This window comes from Mauremys mutica, chromosome 8 (assembly GCF_020497125.1).
Source record: "Mauremys mutica isolate MM-2020 ecotype Southern chromosome 8, ASM2049712v1, whole genome shotgun sequence".
Classification (NCBI taxonomy): domain Eukaryota; kingdom Metazoa; phylum Chordata; order Testudines; family Geoemydidae; genus Mauremys; species Mauremys mutica.
This window is the reverse complement of record NC_059079.1, coordinates 43,019,311-43,038,066: the sequence shown is the minus strand read 5'-3', so window position 1 is coordinate 43,038,066 and position 18,756 is coordinate 43,019,311. Positions and strand designations below refer to the sequence as shown.

Below are 18,756 nucleotides of genomic sequence, written 5' to 3'. Positions count from 1 at the left end.
GAGAAATTCTTTGACTTTTTCATACTTTAAAAGGGTAGTCTTGTTGATGAGGTCAAAAATAATTGTAACTGCCCTATACTTACATTTTATCAATATCTGCAAATAAGGCCCTATCCCAGGAACAGCTTAAATTTATAGCAATGAAACAGCGAAACAATAAAGGGTTAATTTCTGACATCTACAAAATACTGATTGAAATTGACATGCAGGAATGTAGTAAGTTTTATGAGCAGATGGATTAAAGATTTTAATAGGAAATAGCATAGGAAAAATGGCTGAAAATGTAGTAGAAAGGTCAGTCATCTCATATTTGCATTACCCATATGGAAAACTGCTTAAGACTGTTTACCAATGGTATGCTGTTAGCTAACTGAAATGCAATATTTTCAAAGTAGGAACAGCATGCTGGAGGGAATATGGAGTAAAAGGAACTTTTTATCAACATATAATCATTGTGCCCTTATTCATAGCTTCTAGTCCAAAATTAGAGAACAATGAAGGCTACTTACTAAAAATAATATGACTTAACAATGATATTAGGCCTCCCTGAAAGAGAGACCTCTTACAATGGAGAGATCTCTTACAACAGTAAAAGTAGCCTGGTAGCCCATCTGATCTTGACTCAGTAATACGGAGGAAAAAAATTATCCCCCTGCTTTGTTTGCATAGTGCTGTAGAGTATGGGATGTCCTTGCCATAGAAAAGCTCACTTATCAGATTGGGTTAAAACAAGCTAAATATTTGGATATATTGTTGTCTTCCATTAGAGTCACAAAAGGGAAATTAAATAGCAGTAAGCACTTCATGACTTTAGGCTTTCTTGAAATACTGAGGGGGGACCAATGTGGTTGAGATTTTTTAAATAATGAACGGACTAAAAGAGGTATAGAAACAGAAATTTGTCTTACCAGGAGAAATATTTTATGTTATTGTTAACTATTTAAAGACTACTGTTGTCTGCAGATTTGATCATATAAATGTGCATGATGGAAATAATATTTTGTAAAAAATATTGTATATATTTTATGTTGCTTATTTTATTTATTATTATTATTTACATTGTGGTAGCATTCAGGGACCCAATCATGGATCTGGGCCCCATTGTGGTTGGCACTGTACAAACATATAACGGTCACGTGCTTCAAAACTCTTTACGAATTGTCATATACTTCATGGGGGAGGGGGAAGGTTTTGTAACTAAGGCCTTGTCTACACCGGAATTTTAGACACCATTGAACCAGTGCAGGTGTAACATGATTTATTTTGGTATAAATGCCTTTATGCTAGGTGTTCACATCAGTGCAGGCAAGCTCTACGGCTCCAGTATACTCCTGGATATTTTTTTAATCTTTTAGAGATTTCTGGGGGACACTGCAACACTTGCTGTAATAAAGTGTTATCCTTTACATTTAAAGACATGAAGAGAAATGACAGTAAAATTATATGGAAAATGAGTTTAAAATATTAATTGCATATTAAAGCTTCAATTTGTTATGAAAAATTAAATCAGCTTCTGGAAAAATAAATCTTGCACCTAAATATGAGAGTTTTAGCACAGATAAATCTACCCATAATACATTGCTTGAACGCTAACATAGGTTCACAAACATTTTCATAAATGTTTAAATGCATGATCTTCCAAATGTGTTGCATGAGATCCATACATCCCTTTATGAAAAAACTGAAGCTTTTCCACACTTTATAGAAGTGCTTTGGCACGCCGTATCTTTTAATTGTGCTTGTAATAGTGAGGTTCAGAGCTTTATAATATTGCTTGTACCTAAAAATTTTCATGTAAAAGCATTTTACAGTGTATTTATATTCACCTGAAGTATTTCCTGAGCTTTATAATATATAAGAGCCTGCTAGCTTCATTTATGTGTAAATATGGGAAAATAATTTTAAAATTGAATAATTTATTTGAAAAAACAGCATTCAGCCAGCTCTATTTATGAGCAGTATCTAAAGGTTATTTTTTATGTTAAATGCAGAAAGATAAAGTATAGTATATTTTGTACTCATTTGTATCACATTTTACCCAAGTTATCGAAACCCATTGCTTGTTACTTAAATATCTCCACATCCTAAGCCCTCACTGGTCTCCTAGGCCAGTGGCCAACCTGTCACAGTTGAATCTCTGCCATTCATTACTCCTGTTACATCCCATTTCTGCTAGAAATACACTCCTTAAGTACAGTTCATCTCACATACTGTACTTTGACTATCACTTATTACTAAAGTTAATAGCTCTCACACGTAGACACTGCTGCTGAGATTTTGAAACTCATCACAGTCTCAGGTAGAAATTATATTTTCGTCACATGGAACATATTGAACCACCCTACAGAACAGTAAAGTGTTTTGTTTTGTTTTTTAAATTGTAACTCAAGCCATCCTTTTAACCAAGTTGACTGGAATTTTCATCAACAGCTTTCTATTAAGGTGCAAAGATCAGCTTAATTGTTCAGTGTAATGCTGCCACTATCAAACGTCTTTAAGTATTCACACACACACTTTGGTGCAGCACCCTGTTTATCTGTTTCCAGGCTCTGACTTGTCATCCCTGTACTCCATTTCTTTTTTCACAGCTCAGTGCCAGTAAGATGTCATTTACAGTGTATATCTTTGTTGACCCCCAACATCTAATACTGACAGCTGTGCAACAGACTCAATTATGCTCCTGGGCCACTATTCTACTGCTGCTGACATACAATTACAGCTGTTACTACTGACTACTCTGTGTGATGTTACTTTTTTCTGTCATTTTCATTCCCCGCCTGGGAACTAAGTTACTGGTATCAGCAGGCATTGTAATTAGGTCAAACACCCAATGCTGAATTCTACTGTTGTAATATCCAAAGCAATGTAATTACACTTTTTAGATTATTCAGATACATTACATACTCTTTCTAAATAAGCAACTTTCCAAATACTTAAACAAACAAAACAAAAAATAAAAAGAACTCCACATTTACACTGAAGTTAGGCACCTAAGTGTAAGTGACATGGTTTTCAGAAATGCTGACCACCCAGACTCTATTGGGTTGAAGGCTCAGGATGGTCACCACTTTGAAAATGAGGCCACTTAGTTAGTTACCTTAATTTAAGCACCTACATTTTGAAAATGTTGGCCTGTGTTCACATGCGGTTCTAGCTGTATGTTTACATCTGGAGCCCATCACTACCCTCCTTCCTTGATGCTGCTTATATCCTTCAGCATGTTGCTTCCATTAGAACTTGAAAACCTAATAAATCAGGGGGTTGATATTTCCATTGTGCCTCTTCTGCTTCTTTCCATCACCCTTTCCAGACTGAGGCCCTCTGCTGTAATGTGGGTTCTCCATGTGACTGGCATAGTTTGAATTTCAAAAGTACTTTGTTCTATAGCAGTGGTTCTCAAACTTTTGTACGGGTGACCCCTTTCACATAGCAAGCCTCTGAGTGCAGCCCCCCTTATAAATTAAAAACACTTTTTTATATATTTAACACTATTATAAATGCTGGAGGCAAAGAGGGGTTTGGGGTGGAGGCTGACAGCTCGCAACCCCCTGAGGGGTCCCAACCCCCACTTTGAGAACCCCTGTTCTATAGCTTTAAGCATTGTTGAAGGTTCTTCCTGTTTGTATGGGCTGCTACTTCAGCCACATACTGCTGAGACTTCTAATTTCCTGAGTTTTTTTAAGCTGTAGCTCTCAGGGATGGGCATGATCCTGGAAACCTGTTTTTCTCTCATTCTGGAGCTTGAACTGGAAAAGGATCAGGGAGTGAGAATGTTTCTATCTCCCCAATAAGCACAAATAGCCAAGCAGAACTGGGAAGAAAAGATCTTTATAAAGATTTCAGGGACCTGAAGACCTATTTTTCATTTTAGTTTCTGACCAAACAGAAATAAGATTGCTTATGCTAGAAACAGGCAAAATTATTCAGTAAGCTTTATAATTCTCTTCTATTTCCTACTTTGATAAATTTCACTCTTTGAGGGTTAAAATTGAACATATAACCATCAAAGCCTGCCAGACAGTTTTACTTTAGTTTATTTAGAAATGCTACAATAAATCTTTAGAGAGCAACTAAATTAGTGTTTTGTTGAAAAAAACATTAAAATGATTATTTATTGTGAATGAATAATTTGATTGTCTAGATTAGCTAACATATTAGATAGCCCAGACCTAACTTCCGCCTCATTCCCTAATCTAGACAAACCCAACAGTAAGCATTAATTACATATAACTGGGAGTTCTTTGAGTGTAATGCCTTTGCAAATCCATATGCATTTTCCCTCTTCTTTGGGTTTTATTAGATTTCAGTGAGGTGAGGAGGAACTGGACCCAGTTGACAGGAAATGTTTTAATAAGAATGGTTGGAATGTTCAGATCCAGAGGTGGTTGTGCATGTATCGCCTAAAATTTAACCACTTCTAAATGGTTATGGGATTCTCCAAATACAGAAGCCCAGTCTAACACAGTGGCTTTGCAGAGGAAATACATTGAGTTCAACCACTCCTCGTACACAACCTTTTGCATGTAAAAAATTATTTCATATTCAGACTAAATGAAATCTGTTTCCTTGCTACAGTTACTTTCCATAGTTTAAAAAGTAAGTAGTAAAGACAATATTCCATACAGCAAACAACTATGTAAAATAACAATGAGCTTTCACATACTTTGACTTTTTTACAATCTTTCAGTGAGTAAACCTTTTATAATAATGCAGCATGTCTAGATCTTTTTAAAAACTACATAAACATACAAAATATATACTTCCTTTGCAATATATTTTCTGCTTCAGTATAAAACATATGAAAATTAGCTTCATCTGCACTTATAACCATTCCTTAAAATTTTTCATTTGTACAATCAAGTTAATTTACCCTTTGGTAGAACTTGCTCTGTGTATTTGCTATACTACAATAACAATGGTGGTTCTTCAAGTGTTTGCAGACATGTATTCCACTCAGGTGCATGTGTGCCCAGCGCACCAAAGCTGGAGAACTTTCCCTTGCAGTTCCCAAAGGCACAGAGCTGGAGCCCTCTGGCCCTTAGCTCCTCCTCTAGTTATTTTAAGGGTAGCACTGCCCTGACCCCCTTCCCAAACCCTAGTTCCTTCTTACCACCCCATGGCTGGAGTCAGAGTATTCTGGGTTTTATTTTACCTCATACTTCTCTCTCTGTCTTTCTGGGATTTTATCGTCTCTAGTTACTGACTAGTTAGTATAGTTAAGTAGTACCCATAGGTTTAGTTTGTAATAGTTAGGATAGACAGTTATCCTGGGTGATGCCCTCACTAGGATTTAAACATGATCTGTGGTGGCGGGTGGCTATCCCCACTAGTGACCCCAGCACACGGTGTTTGTTGTGTCTGGAAGAAGGGCACATTAAAGAAAGGTTCAGCAAGATTCAGATTCTTTTCCTAGGAGGAGGTGAGCTTATTCTCCTTCCTTTGGTTCTCTTAGAAAAAGATCTCATAAAACAGATGAGAGCTGTTCCAAACCTAGGAAAGATTCCTTCTCCCCTTCTAAAAGGAGCGTAGAGTAGCATCATCATTCATCCAGTATGCGAGATAGAGCGTGTCCATCTACCTGCTCTTTGGTACCGAGGTGAGAGCAAGTAGACTCCATACTGTTGACTCTAGCACCACTTGTGGGACATCCATTGAGTCCATCACCGACAACATCTATGTCAGCACAAGCTGTGTCCACATGGGTGTCATATCAGGGAAGATTGGCCTTGCTTTGCCTGTCTGTTCCTGACTCTCCTTTGATTCAAGAATGCTTAGCTGTAGTGCTTTCTTTGTCAGTGTCCTTGGCACCATCTGGACTAGTTTTAGACCCCTCATCATTGTTGGCACTGTCTTCTGTGCCTTTTCCAGTTCAGGGTGCAGGGCTGAGGTCACCCACCGTTTTGGTACTGAGAAGCGTGTCAGCACAGGTACTACCTTCTGTACCAATGACAACTGCAGAGCACACTGCTTCTGTAGGAATGGGTACGGCTTCAATTTCAGTGCAGACGTTTGCTCTGGTACTGAGTGTAAGGTCCATAACAGTGCTTAAATTACTGAGTGCTTTATCTTTCTCGGTACTGATGAGCTAAACTTCAAATGAGGCGGGATGTTTGCTGGCCCCATCGGGGATGGCTATTCTGTTGCCTCTGTTGACAACTTGGAAGATTCCTCAGGGTTGGAGACATCTTCCTCCTCTCTGTTACCTTCTAAGTATTGCTTTTGAAAAACACCGAGACTTCCTGGGGATTACCATTGGTACTAATACTGTGAATGCTTTCATAGTTGAGAGAGGACTTCTTGGCCCAGTTCCTACTGGTCATCTATGCCGTATCCCTACCCACTATGGCCTTGTTGGGATCCCTGGGATGTTCCACAGTCAGTGAGGTTCTGATCAATGGCGCAGTCCTATTCTGCTGGGAGCCTCTCCTATTGAGCCTCTATCACTGCAGCCACAAATGGCAGTTGCTCCAGTGGAACTGGTTCAGTCTGAATTGTTGTTACGGGCATCACAGGAGATTCCGCTGGCTTTGCTTCCTTCCTCTTCTTCAATGCTAGACGACTCTGTAATGCCAGAATATTCCTCCCCTGTATCTGAGGATTTTAAATAATGTCAGGACCTCCTGAGGCTCATGGTTTCAGCCTTCAGTATTCAGGAGAACATCCATAAGTTACTGTATATTCTCCTATCCTCAGCTCCAGGGAAAGTGGCTCTCCCCATAAATGAAGTGATCTTGGAGCCAGCAAGGACTCTGTGGAACACTCCAGCTTCCCTACCACCCACAACGAAGTGTACAGATAAAAGATGTAATGTGCCTCTGCATGGTTTTGAGTGCACCTATTTGCAGTACTTAAATTTCTTGTTGTAATGGCAGCTAATGAGAGATTAAGACAGGGAGATATAAATTGACACCAAAGAACAAAGATTTTAAAAGATTCATAGAACTTTCATAGAACTTTTCATAGAATATTAGGGTTGAAAAGGACCTTAGGAGGTCATCTAGTCCAACCCCCTGCTCAAAGCAGGACCAATCCCCAAATTGCCCCCTCAAAAAAAAAGGTAATAATTGGAGATATACCAATCTCCTAGAACTGGAAGGGACCTTGAAAGGTCATTGAATCCAGCCCCCTGCCTTCACTAGCAGGACCAATTTTTGCTCCAGATCCCTAAGTGGCCCCCTCAAGGATTGAACTCACAACCCTGGGTTTAGCAGGCCAATGCTCAAACCACTGAGCTATCCCTCCCCACTATTTGATGTGTTTGGGAGGAAAATGTATTCTACCTCTTCCTTACAAATGCATGTTGCCAATCAGCAGGCACTTTTATCAAAGTACGACTTTTGTAAATTGGGAAGCAATGGCAAAATTAACAGATAAGTTGCCCAGAATCCTGTAGCGAAGAGTTTAAGGCTTTCACTGAAGAAGGCCGTTGAGTGGCAAAAACATCACTACAGTTAGTTTGAGACATGTCTGATGCTTCTTCTAGAGTTATGGCCTCTGCTGTAACAATGAGAAGGACTTCATGGTTGCAGAACTCTGGTATAACTCCAGAGGTCCAACAGACAATTGAGGACCTACCCTTTGACAGTCAATTTTTACTTTCAGAGAAAACTGATGAAACATTACATTCCCTTGAAGACTCAAGCTATGTTGTGTTTGTTGGGGGGGGTTTACCTCAGTGGTAAAGATCCATCACTTCCCGGAACAACAACAATAGCAGCAATATCACCTTCAGCAGTTCTTTAGTTCAAATTATCCTGCAGGATAATTCTCCAGAAAGGGGCACAAGTCTCATAGAAATAGGTCTTCTGGTCCCAATTTTAACCCATCAGCCTGTCCTTTATCTGTTTTGGGAAAGCAGCCTACTCAACACTCTCCCTGAGGTTGGCATTCCAGTTCTCAAGCTTCATGCCATTTCCCTTTTGTTTGGGAACAGGCTATCCCTTTTCTACAGGGTTTGGGAGTCAATAACTATGGACAAGTGGGCACTAAGCATTGTGGGACTGGGGTATGTCGTTCAGTTCCAGTCTGTTCACCCTTCCCACTCAACTACTCTTTCCCTTTTCAGGGACCCCTCTCACTAGTTTCTGCTCCTTCAATATGTGCAGACTCTCCAGGCTTTGGGGGCCATAGAGGAGTTTCCACTTCAAAATCAGGGAAAGGGTTTCTACTCATAGTACTTCCTGATCCCCAAGTCCAAGGGAGGGATGAGACCTAGCCTCAGTCTCTGTGGTTTCAACAAGTACATCAAATACATGAGACTGTGCATGGGTACCTTAGGGACTATTCTCCCACTCTGAATCACAACAGCCGGTTTGCAGCCCTCAATCTTCAGGATGCTTACTTCCATATGTTAATCTTCCCAAGTCACAGGAGGTTTATGAGATTTGTAGTGGAGGTCAGCCTTATCAGTACACTGTGCTTCCCTTTGGCTTTTCCTCCATTCCATGGGTTTCTACCAAATGCTTCACTCTAGTAGCAGCATATCTCAGAAGAAGAGGAATTCTTGTCTGCCCAAACCTGGACAATTGGTTAGTCAGAGGCAAGTCCAAAAAACAAGTCCTCTGTAATACCAATTCACACTATGTCTCTTTGATCATCTGGGTCTGATTTTGAACAAAGGAACGTTGACATTAATGCTAACTGAACAAACTGATGAATTAGGTCCCTACTAGACTAATAAATTTGAGAGTGATTCTGCCAAACAAACAGTTTCAAGCAATTTGTCACCTGTGTCTGGCACTTGAATCCTAACCTTCAACTACAGTCCATGTGTGCCTGAAGTTCTATACCATATGGCTTCATGCACTTACGTAGTCCAGCCTGTGAGATTGTGCCTTCGTCCTCTTCAAATGTGGTTGAAGTTGGTTTATTGCCCGAGTTGTCAGTTGTTGGACAAGCTTGTCCAAATGCCTCCAGTGATCCTGGACTTCTTACAGTGGTGGACAGTTCTGAGCAATATATGCCAGGGTATTCCCTTAGGTTGTTTTCCAACAACCAGGATTATAGTCACCAATGCTTCCTCAATAGGTTGGGGAGTTCATCTAGAAACACTGAAAATTCAGGGCTTATGGTCGAAAAGGAGGCTTCCTTTCATATCAACATCCTGGAGCTTCAAGCCATTTACAATGCCTGCCCAGCCTTTCAGAATCACATTGGGGTGCAGTAGTTCATATTCGCACCACCAACAGCACCACAATGTATTATGATCCTAGGATGCAATAAAATTTTGTCAGTTCTACATCAAGGAAAGTATAATTTCCGCAGCTGCTCATTTACCTGGGGTCCAGAATCACTAGTCCAATCATCTCAGCAGGAATTTCTCCCAGAATCACAAGTGGGGTGCTGAGTTCCATCTTCTTACAAGAGACATCCTGATTATAGACCAGTTTGAGACAAGAGACATCAGTTTTTTGCTCTCAAGTAGGTCTCAGTCCAGGCTCCTTAACAGATGCCTTCCATCTGAATTGGGGATAGGCACTGACGTATGCCTTTCCCCTGGTACCACTCATTCCTCATTATTCTTAAACTGAAATTGGATCATGCCAAACTAATTCTTACTGCATCAGTTTGGCCAAGGCAATGTTGATTCTCTGACCTACTAAGTCTGTCAGTTCGACCTCCCACCACTCTTCCTCTTTATCATAATCTGCTGACTTAGCACCACAGTTGAGTTTTGCATCCAGTGTTCAGAAGTCTACACCTCATGGCATGGATGCTGCATGGTTAGATGAGGAGGCAGAGGAATGCTGTTTGGAAGCTTTTTAGCAAGCGCTATTCAGTAATAGAAAACCGTCCACAAGAGCTACCTATTTGACCAAGTGGAAGTGGCTTTTGATGTGATCGCTAGCCTGGGGATTCGACAAAGGCTAGCCTGCATTTGGGACATTTTGAAGTATCTGCTACACCTTCAGTCCTCTGATCTGTCTCTCAGCTCCTTGAAGATCCAGTAACAGGTGATCTTGGCGTTTCATCCTCTGACCCAAATGAAGTCAATTTTCTCGAATACCATGGTAGCAAGATTTCTAGGAGGAGTCATTAGTCTCCACCCAGCAGTGAAAGAGCCAGTTCCCTTGTGAGACCTTAATACTGTGTTAACTGCTCTTATTGGGCCTTCACTTGAGCCCCTGGCAACCTGTTCTCTGTCCCTCCTGTGCCAGAAGACAGCCTTTCTTCTTGCTATAACATCTGCAAGGAGAGTATGTGAACTGCAGGCCATAATGGTATATGCAGTTTACACAGTTTTTCAAAGACAAAGTGGCCCTATGGTCACATCCAAGATTTTTGTTTGAAGTGGTTTCCCAATTTCACCTCAACCAAGTAATATTTTTGCTATTCTTTCCCAAACAACAATCAAATACATATGAACAGCAACTTCATTCATTGGATATGAGATGATGCTTGGTGTTTTACCTAGAGAGGACTACACTTTTTCATTCATCACTTCATTTTTTGTCTCCTATGCAGATCAAAGGAAGGGTCAGGCTGACTCTAGGCAGATTTCCAGGTGAATAACTTCCTGCATTACAATAGTATATAAAGTAGCTGTTCCTCAGACCATGCTTCCTCAGAGATTATGGACTTATTTGATGAGGGCTCAACCAACAACGATAGCATTCCTAAGTGCTATTTTGATATTGGACATTGGCAAGGCTGCCACCCAGTCTTCTGTATATACTTTTATCAAGCACTATGCGGTTAGCACTGCATCTAGGTCAGATGCAAACTTTGGAAAGGCAGTTCTGCAGTTGTTGAAGTAGACTCCATGTCCCACCACCTTAAAGTACGGCTTGTGAGTCAACTGAATGGAATACACATCTACAACCACTCAAAGGAAAAATGGTTACTTGTACTGTAACTGTTGTTCTTCTAGATGTGGGTGGAGACATGTATTCTACAACCCAACCTCCATCCCCTCTGCATCAGAGTGTTTTGTCTTGACATTTGGAGCAAAGGAACTGAGAGGGGTTGGAGTGGCAGTTCCATTAAATAGCCAGGGAAGGGGTTCAGGGCCAGAGGGCATGAGCATCATCCCTACTGGTACTGCTAGGAAAGGTTTCCAGTGTTGATGCACTGGGTGCTCGCACACCTGAATGGAATACACATCTGCACCCACATCTCAAAAAATCAACAGTTACAGTACAGTAACTGTTTTTTTGTAATAAATATTTTTCTGAAACCTATAAGCACAATTAGGGACTAATCTAAAACCCTTTGAAATTAATGAAATAATGTCCATTGGTTTTTTTTTCAATGGGTTTGTTGGGATTAAGTATTTAGAGTGAATTTACTTTGATTCTTTGCAAATCTAGTCTATATATTTAATAGACTATTTGATGATTAAATCCACCCATTCTGATCCCCCCCCCGCCCCCTTCCCTAGAAGTAGCTGAAAGAAAACTACGCACATGAAAACTAGGTTATACATTCAGGTCATTGCCCATCATGTAGCTGATGCTAATGTGACTTGTAATTGCAAATACATGATTGCCCGCACCCCTCATTTTTCTGAAGATTGTCATAGGACTATATTTACAAAATATTTTTAAACTTGTATGAAACGTTACTGGTTGACATTGGAATTAAGTGTTAAAAACCTCACTGGAATTTGTAATGTTGCTGTACAAACATGTTTAGACCTGTTACTATACATTGTGTGACTTTTTTGCTTGCTTGCATATTCTATGTTCTGAGTCATTTCATTTTGATCATAGTCTCAGATGAATTCCTCATTTGGTAAAATTGATTGCATATCCCGGGTGCAATTAGATGTGTGAGGACATCAAATAAAATAATAGTAATTTAAAAATCTGTGTCTTTTTAGTGTGGGAAAATTACTCTGTTGATCAACAGAGACTGAAAACTATCATTTCCATAATTAGTTTTACTATTAAAGAATTTCATTTTATCATGTATGAAGGTTACAGTGCCAATAGCATTTATTATGAAATTATAATACACCATTGTACAAAACTGAGCGTTTATAGCAAAATTGCTATGTAAGGATAAAGTATAAAATCTGATAAAAAATTTCCTTTTGCTTTTTGTTTTTTCTTTTTTCTACTGCTTCCTCTGAAGTCTCCTACCAAATGGTTTTGGAAACTGGTTCCTGTAAGTTTGCCTGACTGCTTCACCTTTGATCTAATAGCTTAAAATGAGAATGGGTTTGTCCATGTCATACTGGTGTACTCATTCATTTCATTTATCTCAAATTATAGTATAGTAGATTGCTGTCCGTAGGGTTCACATAGTTTAGAATCCAGTCTTTCAAGGTAATCTGGGGAAAATTAAAATTTAAGGTATGATATTGGATCAAAAGTTGCTTTAAGAACAGTTGATGTGCATCTGTAGTGGTTATGATATTTTACTTTTTATAGTGCAGTGTGTTGCCTTCTCTTACCTCATCTCAGAATATAAAATACCCTCTCTGTACTCTCTCTAGTAAGGTTCTTTGCTTGGTTCATATGTAAACTCCTATTCAGAGTGAATCAGAGCTGCTTGTGTACTTTATTAAGAACGTTGATCCACAGAAGCCAACCTTTGTGGCATTTGAAGTTTTTAGACACTTATTAAAAGTGTGCATCACACACACCATTTATCCTAGTTTCTGTCTTTTCAATTAGTGATGAGTATTTAGTGGAGCAAAACATTGGTTATCCCCCTATTGTTAAAATTATAAAAGCATAATAATGTAAGTCTGTGCTTCATTAATAACAAACTAAATTTATTTCCTTGATACTCTCTCTTCTGGGGGTGATCATTTTCCTTTATCATATTGTAATTTGCACTAAAATTGTGTGCAGTTTAATTAACGTATCCCCTTGCTACACTTCAACAATAAAGATAATATGCTCTTTTCTCTGTCATCAATAAATCCATACTATGGGTATGGACCTGCTTTGAGATTTACTTAGTCTGTAGATGTTCAAGTAAATGCTGTATTGCATTTTGTTCTGTTGTCCAAAAATGTACTTTTGATCTTTCAATCAAATCACACATGTAGCACTTGGGCAGGCCCTCAGATAGTTTTGTTTTAACTAATAAGAGATGGTTTATATATTGCAAAGAGAGAAAAATGCACCTAGGAACTGCTTACTGTAAATAAAGTTTTGCTATTGCCTAAAGAACAGCATTAAAAAACAGTTTGTAATAGTGATTACAGCTGTTCTATTTCTAGCTGATTGAACACAAATTCATAAGAGTCTGTAGTATAAAAGTAATTCCTCTGCAGTTTTGTCTTTTTTTCCGCTCTGCATTGATATCTACGTATATTTAAAGAGACTATTCAGTTCTGTAATACCATTTAAATGTCTTTTTTTCCGCTCTGCATTGATATCTACGTATATTTAAAGAGACTATGTAATACCATTTAAATGTTCTTATTTCAGGAATGAAAGGACAACATCATAACTAACATAGAGGAGTAAAGCCACAAGTGGGCTGTGTATGCTCATTACAGACCTACGAAAATAAACTACATCTCACATCAAAATCTGACACAGAGTATTTGCATTAAAACAGAATGCTAGTGAAGAGCTGTTTCAGAATAAACCTTTTGTTATTGCTGTTTTTGCATACGGTATTAGTTTACCCATAGTTCCCCAGCAGTATATTAGAAACATCATATGTATTTGCTGTGCAGTTATTAAAAGCAGTGCTGTACAATCTTTTGATAAATATGGGACTAGCATGTTGAGGTGTTATATTTTGTTATGACCATGTTTATCATCACACTTTCTAAATGATTACAAGAGATTTTCTTCCAAATTAAAAGTAAAAAACAGTCATTGGTGGCTACACAGTAAGTTGAAGTAGCATAACATCTGTTGCCTTCTTTATCAAATGCTGAATAAATTCCTATTAAAACATGATACAAAAATACCTTGAGCAACCTAGTAGATTTGACTATATTTTAACTTATTTTTCCTAAAGTTGGGTATTTCTACTCTCTCAAACGACCATCTTCTTCCAGGTCTACCTTAAAGGTTTGACATTGTCTACAGACTACTCTTGGAAACTATGTTCCTAAGGCAACCTGAATCATCATTTAAGTGACAGGAAGCTTTCTCTCAGAAAGTCATTGTGTGGTGGCATATCATGATATGCTGCTAAGCCAGCCATTGTACTCTATATTTAAAACAACTTTAAAATGTTCTTTAAACAAAATTGAGAGACTTTGTTTTTAAAACAATACATTAAATTATTGGGAGAAATTTTTAATTATGATTTTTGAGCCAGTCTGTATATTATTTGTTACTGCATCTTCTTTGCTATTGTTATCTAATAATAAAATCAAATCTAAGTAAAACATTTCTCCTCACACTTCATTTCTAAACCATTTCCATGGAGGAAAACCATAATTCTATATTTGTGACATTATAGTGATTTCCATGACAATAGATTAGATTGTCATGAGTAAAGAATTGCAAGTTAGAGGGGGAGGAAAAAGCTCTGACAGGAAGAAAAATGTCTTGCTTAAATATAGGTAATTTAAAGTGTTACTAACATATGCAAATCAAATATTAATAATACATGAAAGATAAACACATTTTGTTTAGCATTTTCAGATGTCTGCCATAGCAAGGGGAAACTGTCTTTTGCCATTTGTATCTTCATACAACATACTTCATACAATAGAGTCACCACATTTCAAGCTTGAAGTAAAGCTTTAAATCTTATTCTTTAAATATGAAAATATAACTGGTTAAAAGTTATCTGGGCCATTCTGGTGTGCTATAATAAAGACTTGTCTTCAGTTCACAGTACTGGTATCTCTCCACAAGGTAATACAGTTTGGGAGTTCTACATCTCTCAATAATCCACCATTTTGGCCAATTTAAGAGAGACATGGAACTGCACCGAATGGAATCCCATCCGGTTCTCACCAAAAGTATAATTTTCAGGGTTAGAGTGAGTGAATTCTCAGAACCTCAAAAGAGATCCCTCAGATTCCATCTAAATATATACATAACTTAAACATAAAATTAGTTAGCTCAGGGATATTCTTGACATCATAATTAGCACTTAGGTATGAAGACAGATTGTAAACTTTCTGTAATATTTGAAAATTAAAAGGTCATATCAACAAGTTAGTAAATACATCATTTTATATGTCCCTTTTTTTTTAATCTGCCACTCCAGAGGATGTGAGAAGACACATTAAGAATGACCAATATGAAATTAGAGCAAAAAAAAAGTTTTTCTAAATGTTTTCTTTTTGTAATGTTCTTTTACCCTAGTAATCTTGACCATAATGCACTGTTGTCTGTATGACACAGACTAAAATTAAAATGGAGCTGATCAAATCCAGATTTCTCTACTTTTGAACTTGGCAACAGGTCTGTTATAACTGAAGCACGTATTGGCCCAGATCCTCATGTGGTGCATACTGGCATAGCTCAGTTCACTTTCAAGGAGCAATGCAGAGTTACACCAGCTGAGGATTTGACCCATTATGTTAGACAAATAAATAATTTTTGAATGCTTATGAAATTGAATCCCACTATTTGTAGGTTATTCTCCTAATAGTGATAAATGAATTATCTGATTTCAGAGTGAATTCAAATATTGTATGTATTTGATCAAACTTTGGTAGCACAGTAATTTTGAATGAAAGTTGCAATATTATCATATGGGCTTATTTCCTTTTAAATCTATCTACATTTTGCCTATTTGTTTAGCATAAATATTAATCTACAGAAAGTAACCACTGACAAAATGGTGACTGACTTGATATTACTTAATGCCTTTTCACTAATGGAACACAGAATCTACAGTACAAATCTGTTTTCACATATGTCTCTGAGCATATGTCTATTTTAATCTCCTCTTTCTACATGGTAGGCTCGTTACAGGAAGGAGCAAACACTGCTTAAGCAGCTGCCTTGCATTCCATTGGTAGAAAATCTGCTGAAGGATGGTACAGATGGTTGTGCTTTAGCTGCTCTGATCCACTTCTACTGTCCTGATATTGTCAAACTGGAGGGTGAGTGTGTATGTTAGATGACTCTCTGCCATTAAAAAGATGGTGATGCAAGTTAAAATGGCTTTTTCTTCAGTATACATTAGAATGGTGGCATTGAATAGCATAGATACAGAAGAGGTAAAATGTGAGAGTTTCTTAAAAGCTCTGACTCATGCATAAAATTTCAGTTTTTAAAGCGAGAGCACTACTTACCAGGGTATCTCCCAATATTATGTTTACCATTACTATCTATAAATCACCAAGCAAATATAAGTTTGTAAAGATAATTCCATAAGGAACTGTTTTGGCAGATTCCTCACTCTTGAGAGCACATCCTTCGGTGCCTAAAGTGTCTTGTCATCCAGTCCTCCTTGGTCATTCTCTAGCCTTCTGTTCTCCCCATGAAAGCTTCAGCCTTGTTGGGATCATGCACATGGATCTCAGGCTTGCTCAGATCTGAAGTGTGAAATCCCTATGCAAAACCATTCCAAAGAATGCCTTCAGTACTAGAAGCCTCCAGATTTAAGACAGAAAAACTCCAGTCGCTCTTGGGCTTATGAGATGGAAAAAGTTGGCTTTCAAGTTATGTAAGTGTCAAATCCAGGCACGTGCTGTTATTGTCTAGTGTGTCTGATCAGAGAAGGGTTGAAACCAGGACTGCCATGGATGCTAACTCTTTGGATCTTTGCTTCCAGTGCTAACACCTTGTCCACTTACTGTTTGAGAACAGAGAGAGATTCAGAATTTCTTACTGATGCATTTTTTAGGCCTGGAGTTGGAATCTCATGTATGCCTTCCCACAGATTCCTCCACTCTCTATTTTTCATAACAGTGAAGCAAGACAGGACTCATGTTATCCTCGAATCCCTAGCTTAATATCATCAGTTTTATTGTTTGGATCTCCTAGCCATAATATCCCATTTACTCTTTTAAAATATGCATGTGAAGTCTCCCCTTTTGTCTCGAAAATAAAGTCAGAGGTGATCAGGTCCTACTGTGAGAACCATAGAAAACATTACAAATATAAAGTTTTATTGAGGCTTACTCTATCTAACAGTATTATTCTTGACACTTATTAGATTTGAATGTTCACATGGGAAGCACCAGGTCATTTTGGAATTAAGGACACCAGCTACCAAAAGGGTATGCAGTAAAATGGAGAAGCTTTAATAAATAGGGAAGAAAGCAGAAACATAGACCTAATGTCTTCTCATTCTTTGTATTCTGGACTACTTGCTTTCTTTAGAAAAGAAAAAAAGACCGTACCTGGCGGTTTTTAGCAATTTTTCATAATCTTCCAGTCCAGGGAACAATAGTTTTTCTTCATCTGAATGAAGGGGGGAGGGATAGTTCAGTGGTTTGAGCATTGGCCTGCTAAATCCAGAGTTGCAAGTTCAATCCTTGAGGGGGCCATTTAGGAATCTGGGGCAAAAATTTGTCTGATGATTGGTCTTGATGACCTCCTGAGGTCCCTTCCAACCCTGACAGACTATGAATAGGGCATTATTTTTGTATATCCTCTAGTGTGAGGCTTTACATTCCTGAAATTAGAACTCAGTACTGACAAGACCACTTTTACTCCCATCTCTCAAAGCTGCAGTCTCAGTAGCTATTAGATCAACAAACAGGCTGAGTGAAGCTGCTTATGCCAGATCCTCCTTTCATCTGTAAGGTAAAGTAGATGCTACATCCACATCCTAAATTCCATCTTAGTTAGTTGGTCTCTTGTAGTCTTTATCCCAAACCAAATTTAACAGAAGAAATTAAACCTGAATATTTTCAGTTTAAAAATGCACTGATTTGTTGCCTGATAAAGAAAGACTTTTTTTGTTGGTTTCAAGATTTTTTTGCATTTGTGGCCATATTCAAGTTGGTATCAGTTTCAGTTGAAAGATTTATCTAAATTATTAACTCCTATCTATGACCAACATAAGTCCCTCTACCAGGTAGCCCAGCCTAGTAGTTGTAAAACAGCTTCCATGGAATGCTGGAGAAATGTCTCCACCCTGAAATCTGTAAAGCTGCCTGTAATGGGGTCACACTCACCTCTCGCGAGCACCCCCTGGCCGAGTGCATGTGCCTACACTCTAGGGTGACCAGATGACCTGATTTTATAGGGACAGTCACGATATTTGGGGATTTATATAGGTGCCTATTACCCTCCGCACTCTGTCCCGATTTTTCATACTTGCTGTCTGGTCACCCTAACTCTCTCTCTCTGTTGGTGGTGGGTCTTTGGTGACTCGGCCCTCCAGCCAAGTCATATACAGTCTGTCTGTGAGATAAAAACAACACAAACCCCTTTCAGGGTACAAGTCAAACAGGGGCCTCTCTTAGTGCCCTCTGTAATGTCTCTCTCAGTTTGTCCCTGCTCCAGAATAGAGCGGTGCCCCAGGGCTCCTTCCCTGGGGGCAGTGTCTTTGCCCTCTCAGGGCCTTTCTGGCCCCAGCTCTTCATTTGGGCCATTAAAAGAGTTTGGTTCCCCTTCTGGGGTGTATCAAAGTCCAGGCCACTTTTCCAGTGGCTGGTAGAGGAGAGCTGGGTCCGCCTTTTACTCCGGGTCCCAGTCCAGGGACCCTATAGATAGCAGCTGTCCACGATGTCCCTTTAAATAAACTGTGTTGCTGCTATAATTCCCTGGGCCCCTTCCCCATGGCTCCTGCATATTCTTCACCCTTATCTCAGGGCCTTGTCCTTGTGGAGTTCCAGCAGCCAGCCTGGAGCACCATCCACTCTCCTCCAGCTGTAGCAAGGAACTGAACTCACTCTGGCCCTGCAGCTCTTCCTATACTGAC

The 18,756-nt window shown here is 38.9% G+C and overlaps 1 protein-coding gene across 2 annotated transcripts in view; it reads left to right on the top strand.

Annotated features, from left to right (window-relative positions):
• CAMSAP2 (calmodulin regulated spectrin associated protein family member 2) overlaps positions 1–18,756 on the top strand; it is a 176,618-nt gene that overhangs the window by 104,722 nt on the left and 53,140 nt on the right. Inside the window, exons 5-6 of one of the 2 annotated variants that reach the window (XM_045027112.1) lie at positions 12,076–12,108; positions 15,841–15,982. In XM_045027112.1, the coding sequence (XP_044883047.1) occupies positions 12,076–12,108; positions 15,841–15,982 (175 nt within the window). The remainder of the gene's footprint in view (positions 1–12,075; positions 12,109–15,840; positions 15,983–18,756) is intronic. The other variant, XM_045027111.1, reaches the window with a different exon arrangement.